At 38.9% G+C, this 14,953-nt stretch overlaps 1 protein-coding gene across 1 annotated transcript in view; it reads right to left on the bottom strand.

Moving 5' to 3' along the window:
- Positions 1-14,953, bottom strand: part of BUB1B (BUB1 mitotic checkpoint serine/threonine kinase B) — a 65,708-nt gene that overhangs the window by 7,415 nt on the left and 43,340 nt on the right. Inside the window, exons 12-19 of the mRNA XM_066277118.1 lie at positions 14,393-14,442; positions 13,262-13,322; positions 13,042-13,147; positions 6,837-7,111; positions 4,921-5,054; positions 4,480-4,620; positions 3,828-3,928; positions 1,329-1,478 (exon numbers count right to left, since the gene is read on the bottom strand). Coding sequence (XP_066133215.1) covers positions 1,329-1,478; positions 3,828-3,928; positions 4,480-4,620; positions 4,921-5,054; positions 6,837-7,111; positions 13,042-13,147; positions 13,262-13,322; positions 14,393-14,442 — 1,018 coding nt within the window. The remainder of the gene's footprint in view (positions 1-1,328; positions 1,479-3,827; positions 3,929-4,479; positions 4,621-4,920; positions 5,055-6,836; positions 7,112-13,041; positions 13,148-13,261; positions 13,323-14,392; positions 14,443-14,953) is intronic.

Here is a 14,953-nt window from a genome sequence, read left to right on the forward strand (position 1 = left end):
GACCATGGGGCTATAGCAGACCGAGTGACCCCTTGCTCAAGCCAGCAACCTTGGTCTCAAGCTGGTGAGCCTTGCTCAAAACCAGATGAGCCTGCACTCAAGCTGGCGACCTTGGGGTCTTGAACCTGGGTCCTCCACATCCCAGTCAGATGCTCTATCCACTGCGCCCCTGCCTGGTCAGGCCTGATCCACACTTTTGTGAGCTTTTACCCGTAGGAGCTAGACCAGATTCTCATAGCAAATATTGGAAAAATATTCCTCTCATGCTTCTGGCAGGAGGAGGAGAAAAGAAATCATTTTGAAATAGTCCAGAATACTCTGTTCTTAACAGGGCCTGCCCTCAGGGGAAACTAGTTAACCAGAGCCTACCTGACCTGGGGAAAGGGAAATCCCCAACTCCAGCCCCCATGTGCTAACCTGTTCCACAGAAAGAAGAAAGAAGTAGGGGTGGGGCGAGTACTGAGAAATACTTAGGAACTTCAGTCTAGAGCCATAGGCTCACTAAAAATCACAGGACTATATACAATGCTTCCTCTCCTCTCACACCTTCTCACATTATTAAAGGTCTATTAACAGTAGTTCCTTTTACCTGGTACATATATCCGGCTATCGAGAAAAATTATAAGGAATACCAAAAGGAAAAAACAAAATTTGAAGAGACAAACCAAGCACTGAAAAAAGACATGGCAGGAAAGTTGGAATTATCCAACCAGGAATTTAAAACAAGAGGGAGCATGAGCTGATGATGACCATAGATGACTGGGTCATTGCACAATTGTCTTCTTTTGTATATGTTTGAACACTGACATAATAAAAAGAGATTCTTGGTCAAATTAACTTGGGAAAAGAAAATGATTGATGCTTTTCATTTATAAGAATTGGTTTATTTCGCCTGACCAGGCGGTGGTGCAGTGGATAGAGCGTCGAACTGGGATGCAGAGGACCCAGGTTAGAAACCCCGAGCTTGTCAGCTTGAGCGCGGGCTCATCTGGTTTGAGCAAAAGCTCAGCAGCTTGGACCCAAGGTCGCTGGCTTGAGCAAGGGGTTACTCGGTCTGCTGAAGGCCCATGGTCAAGGCACATATGAGAAAGCAATCAATGAAAAACTAAGGTGTCACAATGAAAAACTGATGACTGATGCTTCTCATCTCTCTCCGTTCCTGTCTGTCCCTATCTATCCCTCTCTCTGACTCTGTCTCTGTATAAAAAATAAAAAAAAAGAATTGGTTTATTTCTAGAACAGGAATTTTGTATTAAATTCTTTTGCTAAATAGAGCACAAATTTCTATACTTAAGGATGTGAAATTATGCTTTTATATTATTGCAAACCTGAAGGGTGAAGCAGTTTGTATACTGGTGCCAAACAATACAGCCATCTTGGTACTGATAATAGCTGCACAAATAATCACATTCTTCATTTAAACGTTTCTTTAGCATGAGTTTGATATAAAAGTCCCATGGAACAGTTTGAGAAGATACCTGTAAGAAATATTTTAAAAATACAAGCAATTAGAATCTATGGTTATTGCTGGCTAGTTAAAAAACATTCCCTGCAGCCTTCTAATATCCCAACAGAAATAACAGTAAAGATATGTTTTAAAAGGCATAAATCTATAATAAAGGACACTGCAGCAACACTTTTGGAAGCTGAAATGAGAACAATAGATAAGAATCCACTTAGCAGACCCAAGGAAAGCTGATTCTAGCAATGCAGAAAGCTGAAAGCAACCAAATTTATGCTGTAAGACCATCTCCCTATAGTATAACACTGGTGGCATCAATTAGCTATAGATGTAGGGTGAAGGCAGAGCTAAAACAGATGTGGATGAACTCTTGTTAAGAGGAAGTTAGATCCCAGATTCTCCCTCCTCCTCCTCCTGTAACCCAGACTAGCAACTGCTTCTCCCTTATTCCAGAAGGCCAGAAGTCTATTCCCAGAGAGTATAGAATAGAAGGGCTCTGGATTAGAAGACACCAGGCACTGCTGAGGGTGGGAACACCATATGGAAAAGAGAAAAAAGTTTACATATCAAATGTGAAGATGCACCTTCTTTCCCCTCCACTCTCCAGACTAATTTTCCCACTCAGCTCTCAGGAAGCTAGCAGCCAGGACTACATGCTCCAGGCAGGAAATTAGAGTTTTCTCTGAGGGATCTGATCAGTTCAAGAGAAAAGGTCTAAAAATTGGGGGTTTTTGGCCCTGGCTGGTTGGCTCAGCGGTAGAGCGTCGGCCTGGCGTGCGGGGGACCCGGGTTCGATTCCCGGCCAGGGCACATAGGAGAGGCGCCCATTTGCTTCTCCACCCCTCCGCTGCGCCTTCCTCTCTGTCTCTCTCTTCCCCTCCCGCAGCCGGGGCTCCATTGGAGCAAAGATGGCCCGGGCGGGCGCTAGAGTGGCTCTGGTCGCGGCAGAGCGACGCCCCGGAGGGGCAGAGCATTGCCCCTGGTGGGCAGAGCTTCGCCCCTGGTGGGCGTGCCGGGTGGATCCCGGTCGGGCGCCATGTGGGAGTCTGTCTGACTGTCTCTCCCCGTTTCCTGCTTCAGAAAAATACACACACAAAAAAAGATTGGGGGTTTTCTAATAAAATGGCCAACCAAGGTCATCCTAAAGTGAACCCCACAGCTGTCAGGGTCCCTTCCAGATATACAGAGCTTTCAATTAGCTTTGAGTACAATACTTAAATATGAACAGAGCCAAAAACTTGAAGAAAGCCTCTAATATGAAAGAGATCAAAACAGACAGAAGTAAATGGATGATGCAGGGAGAAAAAATTAAAGCATCATTAATATATTTAGAGAGATAAGGAATAGTCTATCTTTGAAATGATGAGAATGCTACAAAGAAGAAAATTCTGAAAAAAGAGCTCTTATAGATTAAATACATGACAAAAGAAATTAAAAACCCAGTAAAAAGACTGAAATAAAGTTGACAAAACATTTCAGAAAGTAAAGAAAAAAGAGAGAGAAAGAAAATACAAGAAAAATGATAAGACTTTTAAAGATCTGTCTAGGTGACCCCATATCCTAACAGAGAAGACTAAGAGGAAGAAAAATTTGTTCTCTGAAGAAAATTCTAAGAACTGAAGGAGTTTCCAGATTGAAATGGCCACCAAATGCCTAACATATGGGTAACAAAAGACTTTTACCAATAATTGTGAAAATTTGGAGGACTGAGGACAAAAATAAGATCCTACAGGGACCCAAAGACAGGGAAAAATAATATCACACAAATAATGACAACACTTTAAAAGCAAGGTTAGCAGTCAAGAGATAATATATAGTAAACCTAGAATTCTAATATCCAGTCAAACTACCAATCAAGATGTAGAATAAGGAATTTTCTGAATTTAAGGTTTCAAAAAACTTATATCCCATATAGCCCTTCTCAGGAAGCTACTAAATCAACAGGGCTTAAACCAAGAAAGAAGAAAAAACTGGAATCCAATATAACTGGGCATCCTGACAGAAGAAAGAGGTAATATAAATCCCTAGAATGGTGGGGAATGAAAATTTCCTAATACTGTGTGTATGTGTAAGCTAGAATATAACTTGTGCATACTGGAGCAGGCCAGAAAAGTCCAGATTTCCTCAAAATGATAAAATTATAGAATACTTAATATACTTGGACATATTAAGAGACTTGCACAATAGCTTGTTTTTCATATGTGATCCTGGCATATAATGGTGAGCGATTTCTTGAAGCATGAGTAACTTTCATATAAGAAGCTTATACACTATTCAAAGGATTTCATGGTATCATGGGGCTACAGTTACTGCTTCAAACCACATTATTTCCAAGGTAAATGTAATGACAAGGAATCAGTCCTACCTTGATTATGGTTAATTCTGCCGAGTTTCTTGGTGACACCCAGAATAATTTGTAATCTTCACATGTTAGGTATTCTTGTTTAATGCAATAATCTTCATTACCTGTTGAGAAGATTTGATTCCATTTAAAAATCACTGGAGGTGCTGGCCAGGTGACTCAGTAAATAGAACGCTGTCCCAGAGCCAAGGTCGTGGGTTTGATCCCCAGTCAGAGCACATATGAGAGGCAACCAATGAGTGCACAACTAAATGAAACAACGAACTGATGCTTCTCTTTCTCTCTCCCTCTCCCTTTTTCTCTCCCCCTTCTTCTTTCAAATCAATGGGAAAATTTTAAAAATATAAATAAATAAATAAAAACCACTGGAATACTTATAGGCCCCTAGCTTCCCGGTTAAGGGTTAACAGCACCTTATATTTGCTAGTTATTAGCAGCTAGAATACTCTTCAAAATCAATTGTTACACACTGAAAGAAGGGTAGACAGAATTCCTATTGTTACTAGGACAAGAACTTATCAATGTGTCAACCTCTTTGATTCTGTTTCTTACAATATAGAAATATTTATTGTGCAAAAGCATCAAGCTCAAGTACAAATAATCACTTATTTGTATACGGTCATACACAAAAAGACATGCATTCAGTGGTACTTACCTAATTCAATTTCTTTCTCCATTTCCAACTTAGGCATTGGTCTATCTTCTATAAAAAACTCTGCAGAAGCACTCAGCTCTGGTTGGGATTTTAGTAGTTGTCTGCGATACTGTGAACACCAGGGTGACCAAATGGGGTTTTCTGGGGGTGGGGGGGAGTTGGAAAAAAGAAGTCACCCCAAAAAACTAAAATGAGTATTATAATACAGGAAGGGGAAAAAAAACAAGATTGCATGATCAATATGGCTAACCTGACAATTCTCATTTATCAGGTTTTTTAGGATATTATGGTCAGTTAGTACTAACATACTCTAGAAATTTCACAATTTATGGGAATGTTTCTAGAAAAGAAAAACATGGCTTAGTTTGCTGAGATAAATAAGTTTCTACTAGATATGGATATAGATATTTGCTTACAATTCAGTGGTATTTACATACTTACCTGTACCCTCATTAGTAAGCTCCAGTTTCTCAGGAATTTGAAGACATTTGATGGAAGAGGTGCTTATAACTGAGGCAGAAGATCCAGAGAACCCAGAGGAGGGTGTGGCCTCGCCACTGTCTTCAATAATTGGGCTAAAAGAATTACGAATGAGTCAATCCTCATAGGTAAAATAAATATGTCAATTTGTTATAATTTTATTTGATATTTAATAGTTTTATTTTCAAAGGCTATTATTTTCCTGAAACAGCAAGAGATTTAGCCCTGGTTGGGTACTCAGTTGGTTACAGCAGTGGTTCCCAACCCCTGGGCCGCGGACCGGTACCAGTCCGTGGGTCATTTGGTACCAGTCCGTAGAGAAAGAATAAATAACTTACATTATTTCCGTTTTATTTATATTTGTCTGAACAATGTTTTAGTTTTTAAAATGACCAGATTCCCTCTGTTACATCCGTCTAAGACTCACTCTTGACACTTGTCTCGGTCATGTGATATGTTTATCTGTCCCACCCTAAAGGCCTGTCCATGAAAATATTTTCTGACATTAAACCGGTTCGTGGCCCAAAAAAGGTTGGGGACCACTGGGTTAGAGCATCATCCTGATACAACAAGGTTGTGGGTTCATCTCTGGTCAAGGCACATACAAGAATCAATCAATGAATGTGAAACAACAAATTGATGTTTCTCTCTCCCTTTCTTTCTCTCTAAAAAAATTAATTAAAAAGAAAAGAGATTCATAATCAGAATTTAGGCAACTTTATCTACCCTGGTTGAAAATACCTAGCATTAAATTTCTGAATTTATGCTTTATTTACCTAATCTATAATAAATGCCTATTCTATATCTATTCAAAACTACTGAGAAAACTGACTAAGATACTAACTTTCTTCCTATTTATCCCTTCTCTGGACTTTTTACTTTGCAATAAGGGTCAAGAAAGAAAAAGGGACAGCAACTAACAAATGTGATAAAAAGTTTGTTGGAGAAAAAGTTTGAAAATGCAGTTTAAAAGCACAAATAGGCACACTTAATATTCCTCAAGCTGGAATAAGTTTGTTTAAATTAACCAACTTTTTTGTTTTGTTTTGTTTATATTAGCCAACTTTTATATATGGATGGATGATAAGACTTAGTCTCTGGCCTTATTATCCATCCATTTCCTCATACCTATTCTTTGTTCACTTCCACCTCTCTATCAAAAGATACTTTTAAAAACTACACCTAGGCCCTGGCCAGTTAGCTCAGTTGCTTAAGAGTGTTGTCCTGAAATGACAAGGTTGTAAGTTTGATCCCTGGTCAGGGCACACACTGGAAGCCACCAAAGAATGCATGACTTAGTGGAACAACAAATGAATGCTTCCCTTCCACCTCCCCTCTCTCTCCCTCCCTCTCTCTGTCTTTCTAAAAGTCAATAAAAATCAAGCCCTGGACAGATAGCTCAGTTGGTTAAAGTGTCGTCTGGGAGTGCAGAGGTTGCCAGTTCGACTGATTCCCCAGTCAGGGCACATAAAGGAGCAGCTCAATGCTTCTCTCTCTCTCTCTCCCTGCCTCTCTGAAAACAAAACAATACCTTTAGTTGCCTAACTGATATTAGTATGAAGTTATTCTATCATTATTTTAAAATTAATATTAAAGGAAAACTAAATGCTTCCTCTCTCCCAATCAGGCAGACATTATAATCCTCCTGGGCCTTTAGTCTCATAACCATCAAAACATAATTTTCTAACCCTCATATTTGAATCAATTACTAAATTCCATCGACACTTTATATGGGGGACCCCTACTATCATGGAAAACACTTAGCATACTACCTGAAGGTAGTAAGGGCTCGATAATCAATTGCTATAACTGATAAGCAAACACAAAAAGCGAGCACTTAAGCAACCAGGTTTGTGCAATCTATAATCACCAATCACCTCAGCTTCTTGATGCTGAGAGTTGGATTGTAGATAGTGCCACAAGCAGTCTGTTGGTCCTCAGAGGTCTTCACATCTAGATCCTCTTCCTCCAACAGTCTCTCGGGATCAGAAGGGAGATCCTTTAAGGATATTATCTCATGAAAAGGAGTGGATACAAAACGAGCTGCTCTAGCAAAGTCACAAGTGTCTTCTGGGTTAGGACAAATAGTTTCATTCCTGAAACCTGTGATAATAGCATCCTCACTCAAGGGCTCAATTCCTGTAAATTCATCCTGAAAAAAAAAATCACGTAAAGTTTAGCTGAAATAATTCAATAAACATATGGATGCCCTATTTCTTTTACTTAGACATACATTACCTATGTGATTTTCAACACAGGGTACAGAAGTATACTGCTCACAAAACTTAGGGGATATTTCAAAATGAATATACTATGTAATATTACTCAGCCATAAGAAATGACATCGGATCATTTATGACAACACGGATGGACCTTGTATACTGAGTGAAATATGTAAATCAGAAAAAACTAAGAACTGTATGATTCCATACATAGGTGGGACACAAAATTGAGACTCATGGACATGGACAAGAGTGCAGTGGTTACCAGGAGGAGGGGAAGGGAGGAGAGGGAGGGGGTGGGGAAAGGGGAGGGGCATAAAGAAAACCAAATAAAAGGTGACAGAAGACAATTTGACTTTGGGTGATGGGTATACAACCTAATGAAATGTCAAAAATGATCTGGAGATGTTTTCTCTGAATCTATGTACACTAACTGATCAATGTCACTACATTAAAATTAATTGTCTAAATAAAATTTTTTTTAAAAGCACATCGAAACATTGAAGGAAAAGGTTTTATATCATAAAAAGAGCCAACTACATTTCATCAAAAATACACTGTGAGGATTCTCCACATAAAGGACAATAGTTTTTTTCTCCCAACCAATGTCAACAAAGAACTAGAGGACTAATCCCATTTTTGTTCTTGTTTTGCTCTAAAAAATGTTCTGATAATCTGCTATTCTCCTAACTTTTAAGTCATCTTCTTTTATGACAAATACTTAATTTTAATTTTATTTCTTTATTTATTTTTCAGAGACACAGAGAGAGAGTCAGAGAGAGGGACAGATAGGGACAGACAGGAATAGAGAGAGATGAGAAGCATCAATCATCAGTTTTTTGTTGTGACACCTTAGTTGTTCACTGATTGGTTTCTCATATGTGCCTTGACCGTGGGCCTTCAGCAGACCGAGTAACCCCTTGCTCGAGCCAGCGACATTGGGTCAAGCTGGTGAGCTTTTGCTCAAATCAGATGAGCCCGCGCTCAAGCTGGCGACCTTGAGGTCTCGAACCTGGGTCTTCTGCATCCCAGTCCGACGCTCTACCCACTGCGCCACTGCCTGGTCAGGCTATTTTATTTCTTAAAGGTAATTCCAATCATGGTAGAAAATATGGAGAGCAAAATATAAAGTATAAAAAGAAAAATATTAAGGACTGGCCATTTGGACATCCAGTGGGCTGGGTGTACAGACATCCCAGGTTTGATCTCGGTCAGGGCCCACACGAGAAGTGACCATCTGCTTTTCTTCCTCTTTCTCTTCCCCTTCTCTCCCTCTTCTCTTGTAGCCAGTGGCTCAAGTGGTTTGTGCATTGGCCCTAGGCACTGAGGAGATCTCAGCTAATTCAAGCATTGGCCCCAGACAGGGGTTCCCTGGTGGATCCCGGTCAGGGCGCATGCAGGAGTCTGTCTCTCTTATCTCCCCTCCCCTCTCTCTCTCTCTCACACACACACACACATTAAAATATGCCTTTGTCTTTAAAAGTAACATATATATATTGTTTTAGAAAGTTAACTAGTTTAAAAGGATATATAATGAAAAACTCTCCCTCCTGCTCTTGACGGCTCATCTCCACTTCAATTACCACTCCCCAGAAGCAACACTCCCTGTTGCCATATATATATATCTGGCAGGCTACATAAACAAGCATATTCTATGCATTAAAAAAAAGGTATTGTGGGCCCTGGCCGGTTGGCTCAGCGGTAGAGCGTCGGCCTAGCGTGCGGAGGACCCGGGTTCGATTCCCGGCCAGGGCACACAGGAGAAGCGCCCATTTGCTTCTCTACCCCTCCGCTGCGCTTTCCTCTCTGTCTCTCTCTTCCCCTCCCGCAGCCAAGGCTCCATTGGAGCAAAGATGGCCTGGGCGCTGGGGATGGCTCTGTGGCCTCTGCCTCAGGCGCTAGAGTGGCTCTGGTCGCAACATGGCGACGCCCAGGATGGGCAGAGCATCGCCCCCTGGTGGGCAGAGCGTCGCCCCATGGTGGGCGTGCCGGGTGGATCCGGGTCGGGCGCATGTGGGAGTCTGACTGTCTCTCCCTGTTTCCAGCTTCAGAAAAATGGAAAAAAAAAAAAAGGTATTGTAAAACAAGTGAAATATATGCTAGTACAGCTGACTCTTGAACAACATAGGGGTTAAGGGAGCTGAGCCCTCCCCCTACACAGCTGAAAATTCTTGGTTAACTTTTTTTTTTTTTTTTTAACAGAGACAGAGAGAGAGTCAGAGAGAGGGATAGACAGGGACAGACTGACAGGAACAGAGAGATGAGAAGCATCAATCATTAGTTTTTCGTTGTGCATTGCGACACCTTAGTTGTTCAGTGATTGCTTTCTCATATGTGCCTTGACCGCAGGCCTTCAGCAGACCGAGTAACCCCTTGCTTGAGTCAGTGACCTTGGGTCCAAGCTGGTGAGCTTTTGCTCAAACCAGATGAGCCCGTGCTCAAGCTGGCAACCTCGGGGTCTCGAACCTGGGTCCTCAGCATCCCAGTCCGACGCTCTATCCACTGCGCCACTGCCTGGTCAGGCTTGGTTAACTTTTGACTCCCCAAAACCTTAACTTATAAATTGCCCCTTGGTACCATGAGGGATTGGTTCCAGGAGCCCCTGCCAGATGCTCAAGTCCTTTATGTAAAATGGCATAGAACAATGCATACACTTGGCTCTCCCCATCCACAGATTCCCAACCACAAATAAAAAATAGCATTGGTTTTGTGTGTGTGTGTATGTGTGTGTGTGAGAGAGAGAGAGAGAGAGAGAGAGAGAGAGAGAGAGAGAGGAGGGGAGATAATAGAATCTGTGGATGTGAAACCTGAGGATATGGAGGACCAACTGTATATTGAAAAAAAAATCCACATATAAGTGTACAAAAGTACCCTTTTTTGAACCTGCACAGTTCAAACCTGTGTTGTTCAAGGGTCAACTGCAAATACTATTTTTTCTCATTACAGTTTTAGCATATTTTCTGTACTATTAAAAATCCTTTACAACCAATATGGCCACACTGTGGGTCTATCAGAAGTCAACAAACTCTTTTATTGTTATTCCCTGGTTTTTTTTACTCTTATAAAAGTATTTTAAATATCTTTGTACATTTAAATCTTTAGGACTATTTTAATTTCTTAGGAGTAATTCCTAAAAGTAGAATTATCAGGTCAAAAGGTTATGAACACTAAGGTTCTGTGCACATATTACCCAGCTGCCCTCAGAGATCGTACTGCTTTATACCTTCCCCGGCAGTGTACAAAAGTGCCTATTTCATTTATTAGATGTTAGTTTTCTAGATGTTAGATTACCAATTTGACATATACTTTAAATTCCTGACAACATTAATAAGTAGAGGTGAGAGGTATATCTAGAAGAAGCAATAAACGAGGCTAAAAATTATAAGATTAAAGTAAAATAGATTTTATAGTCTAAGAATACATTTTATGCAAATACAACTTGTGGCCCTTTAGACATTTGAAATATAATTTTTAGGGAAAAAAACTCTGATATCAATAAAATTCAAGTAAAAGACGGAAAACCAAAAAATGAGATTAAGATTGACTCCTTTAAAAATTCAGCTCATCCCTGAACAGCTGAATCTAGAACCACTATCTCCAAATCCAGGCTATTCATTATATTCTCTGGTACTTTTCTCAGGAATACAGTATATAATTACTCTTCTACGCTGTTACCTTTTCACAGCATTCAGTGGACTATCAAAATTATACACACACACACACACACACACACACCACATGCTTGGACTTCATCTTTGGAAATTTCAAATACTGTAAGTATAGCTGGAATGGGATATGAGAGCTTATACTCCTAAATGGCTCCCTAGGCTCTTCTTGGTTGCTGAGAATTTTCTTATTTTGATCTAGGTGGAGAGTGAATGTATATTCACACATATAAAAACTCATCTAAGCTGTACAATATTTGCACAATTTACTGTATATAGAATATACCTTAATAAAGAAGTAAACAGGGAAAATCACATTTAAAAAGGTTTTTCCAAGTGACTCATTCCCTAAGATATGATAAAGAACACACTGATTTAAATCATTATAGCCACTCTGCATCGTCTCTCAAGTCTTCAGACTAAACATATTCCATTTTCTTCTACCTCAAGACAAGTTTCCAGATGCTAGTTTGAAGAGAAGAATAATTTTCTTAAAACTTCAATGACATGTCAATGATAAAGATTATAAACTTTGATTTGAATGTTTACATGAGGCCTTTTTACCCTAAATCTTACCATGTCATTAGTCCATAGTGCTAAAAACAGAATATTACTAAAGTGAAATGGGTAGTTCACCTAATTCTTTCATTGCCACAAAGAACATTTTATAAAAAAGAACAAAGAATCTTTGTGATGTTAAAGAAAAAAAGTAAAAAGGGCTTTTTTAAGACAGAGATTTTTTCCTTTAACAAATTGAGATAAAATTCACATATCAAAAAATCCACCCCTTGAAAGTGTACATTTCTGTGATTTTTAGCACACTCACAAGGTTGTATAATCGTCACTAACTCCAGAACATTTTCATCCCCCCCAAAAAAACCTATACCCATTAGCAGCTGCTCTCTAACTCTTCTAATCTCTAAACCCTTGGAAATCCCTAATCTAGTTTCTGTTTTTATGGATTTGCCTATTCTGGACATTTCATATTAATAGAATCATATAATATGTGGTCTTTTGTATTTAGCTTCATTCACTTAGCAAAGTATTTTCAAGGTTCAGTACCTTTTTTTTTTTTTTTAATTTTATTTATTTATTTTTAGAGAGGAGAGAGAGACAGAGAAGGAGAGAGAGGAGAGACAGAGAGAGAGAAGGGGGGAGGAGCAGGAAGTATCAACTCCCATATGTGCCCTTGACTAGGCAAGCCCAGGGTTTCGAACTGGCGACCTCAGCATTTCCAGGGCGAAGCTTTATCCACTGCGCCACCACAGGTCAGGCACCTCTTTCTTTTTTATGTCTGAATAATATTTCACTGTATGGATATAAAACACTTTATTTATCCATATATCAGTTAATGGACGTTGGGCTGTTCCCACTTTCTGGCTATTATGAATAATACTATGAATATTCATGTAAAATTGCATGAACATACGTTTTAAATTCTCTTGGATAAAAACCAGGTATTTCTGGTCATGTAGTTACTTTATGTTTAACATTTTAAGGAACTGCCCAACTGTTTTCCAAGTGGCTGTACCATTTTACATTCCTACCAGCAATGTATAAGGGTTCTAATTTCTTTTTTTTTTTTTTTTTTTCCATTTTTCTGAAGCTGGAAACAGGGAGAGACAGACAGACTCCCGCATGCGCCCGACCGGGATCCACCCGGCACGCCCACCAGGGGGCGATGCTCTGCCCCTCCGGGGCATCGCTCTGCCGCTACCAGAGCCACTCTAGCGCCTGAGGCAGAGGCCACAGAGCCATCCCCAGCGCCCGGGCCATCTTTGCTCCAATGGAGCCTTGGTTGCGGGAGGGGAAGAGAGAGACAGAGAGGAAAGCGCGGGGGAGGGGTGGAGAAGCAAATGGGCGCTTCTCCTGTGTGCCCTGGCCGGGAATCGAACCTGGGTCCTCCGCACGCTAGGCCAATGCTCTACCGCTGAGCCAACCGGCCAGGGCTAAGGGTTCTAATTTCTTAATATCCTCACTACCACTTGGTATTTTCTTTTTTATTATAGTGCCTGTGAAGCAGTATCCCACTGTGGTTTTGATTTGCATTCTTTGAAGACCAATGATGACATTAAGCATCTTTTCATGTGCTTATTTTAAGTCCGTAACTTTCGTTTGAACCCTAAACATTTTTGAGATTTGAATGAAACAATCCACTAGTCCGTTTATATTAACTTAGGAATGCTGTTCCTTACACAAACATCTGGAGACACATCCTCATCTGAGGTGATGCTGTCGGAAGTTTTGAGAACTGCAAGGGGCCTTCGTTGGATTGAAACCCGTGACGGATCTGCAGGAAGACTGGAAAAAGACATTCTATTTAGCAAAATTTTTTCTGTTAAGATAGATAACAGTAAGCTCTCATTTACAAAAAAAGAAGACATTATTTAAGTGTCAAAACAAAAAACCTCAAACCTGATATTCTTTCTTTCTGAAAGAAGAAACTCATCAAAAATGGAGAATGGTATACTGGGACCTATAGAAAAAGAGACTAGATTAATACTCTTAAGAGTAAATTCTTCAGGACAACAAGATCAATTAATATTTTGCATTGTTTTTAAAAAAAGGAATGTTTGTTTTTAATAATTTCAAACATATAATAGTAAAGATTATTAAATGACAACTAAGCATGAGTGCTCTTGCTTATCTTTATCCCCACCCCCACTACTCCCAAATTCAACCCAACTCCAAATTAATTTGGTGCAAATCCAGGACTTATCATTTCATCTATAACTATTTCAGCATGTATTTCTATGAGAGGTTCTTTTAAAAAACATACTCTCAAAACATGACCATACCTAAGAATTAACAATTTCTGAATATCAAACATCCAGTCAGAAGTTTCACATTTTACCAAAATTTTTTAGAAAGTTTGAACTGGGAATATAGAGTAAGATTCATGTGACCAGTTAAAATGCCTCTTAAATCACTTTTATTCCATAAAATTTTTTAAAGTAATTTTTTCTTAAAATTTCTAAATTTTTTTTTGCCAATTACATCCTTCTATGTGGTTTAACCTGTTCCTCCAAGTTTTTATTTCCTATAAATTGCTGGTTAGAAGTCTAATCAGATTCGATTTAGTTTAAAAACAAAACAAAACACGTATGGTGGATATTCATATTTTTACCATGTTTCTAAATGGAAAAGAGAACAAATTTGGATATACAATAGCCTTAGTTTTAAGCTTTTCTTTGTTCAAAAATCCACTTTCCACTCTTGGTTGCTGGATACTATAGATATGCTTAGCTTAGTGTGCAGTACCTAAAGTGGAAGATTATTTGGTAGTTAGTATAAATTTAAATTTACATTTAAATAAATTATTTCAAAACACTGAGGAATCATACCAAAATACTCTTCCAAATGTCTATCTTATCTCGAATCATGCTTATAACTGAATTCCATGATTCAAACATACAATAATGGTAGTACCCTCTCTGCCTATTTCAACTCCTTTTACTCTATGTAATTAAGAAAAGATGTTTATCAGTTGTTACATAATATGCGGTTATCAGCAAGTTCTTCATGATATTGTCAAACAGAACTCACCTTTAGAATGAGGTTGTTCTTGCCAAATGTTTTCTGCAAATGAAGCTTCCCTGAAAAGAAACCTGTTTTAATGCATACACTTAGTACCCACAGAAAGAATTATTTAATTCTTAAAGGTCCAACAGGCTTTTTATTCAATATAAAGAAAATATTCTAGTATTGTCAATCCAAATTCTTTAAAAAGATGGAACTTTCCTCAATCATTAAAACTGTTGTAGAAGTTTGTTTGATAATAGATGTTAAGTTACTTAAGAGCAAAAGCCAAAAGAAAAAAAGAGCAAAAGCAGATTACAAAACAGACTACTCACAAAAAATTAGGGGATATTTCAAAATAAATATGAAGCAATAAAAAAAAGAAGCATTTGATTTTTTTTATTAAACAAGAACATCAGAAAAGCAAACGACAAGTCAAAGAAAGTTATTTGATTACATAAATGAGATGTAAAACCAACTATACAATGCACTATAAAAAAGGCTGAAATTACTAGCATATCTGCATGTTTCCTGATCCCCTAATTTTTGTGAGTTGTGTAGTAAACTCTCATTTTTATAAAACAAAAC

This window comes from Saccopteryx bilineata, chromosome 4 (genome assembly GCF_036850765.1).
Source record: "Saccopteryx bilineata isolate mSacBil1 chromosome 4, mSacBil1_pri_phased_curated, whole genome shotgun sequence".
In the NCBI taxonomy this organism is placed as follows: domain Eukaryota; kingdom Metazoa; phylum Chordata; class Mammalia; order Chiroptera; family Emballonuridae; genus Saccopteryx; species Saccopteryx bilineata.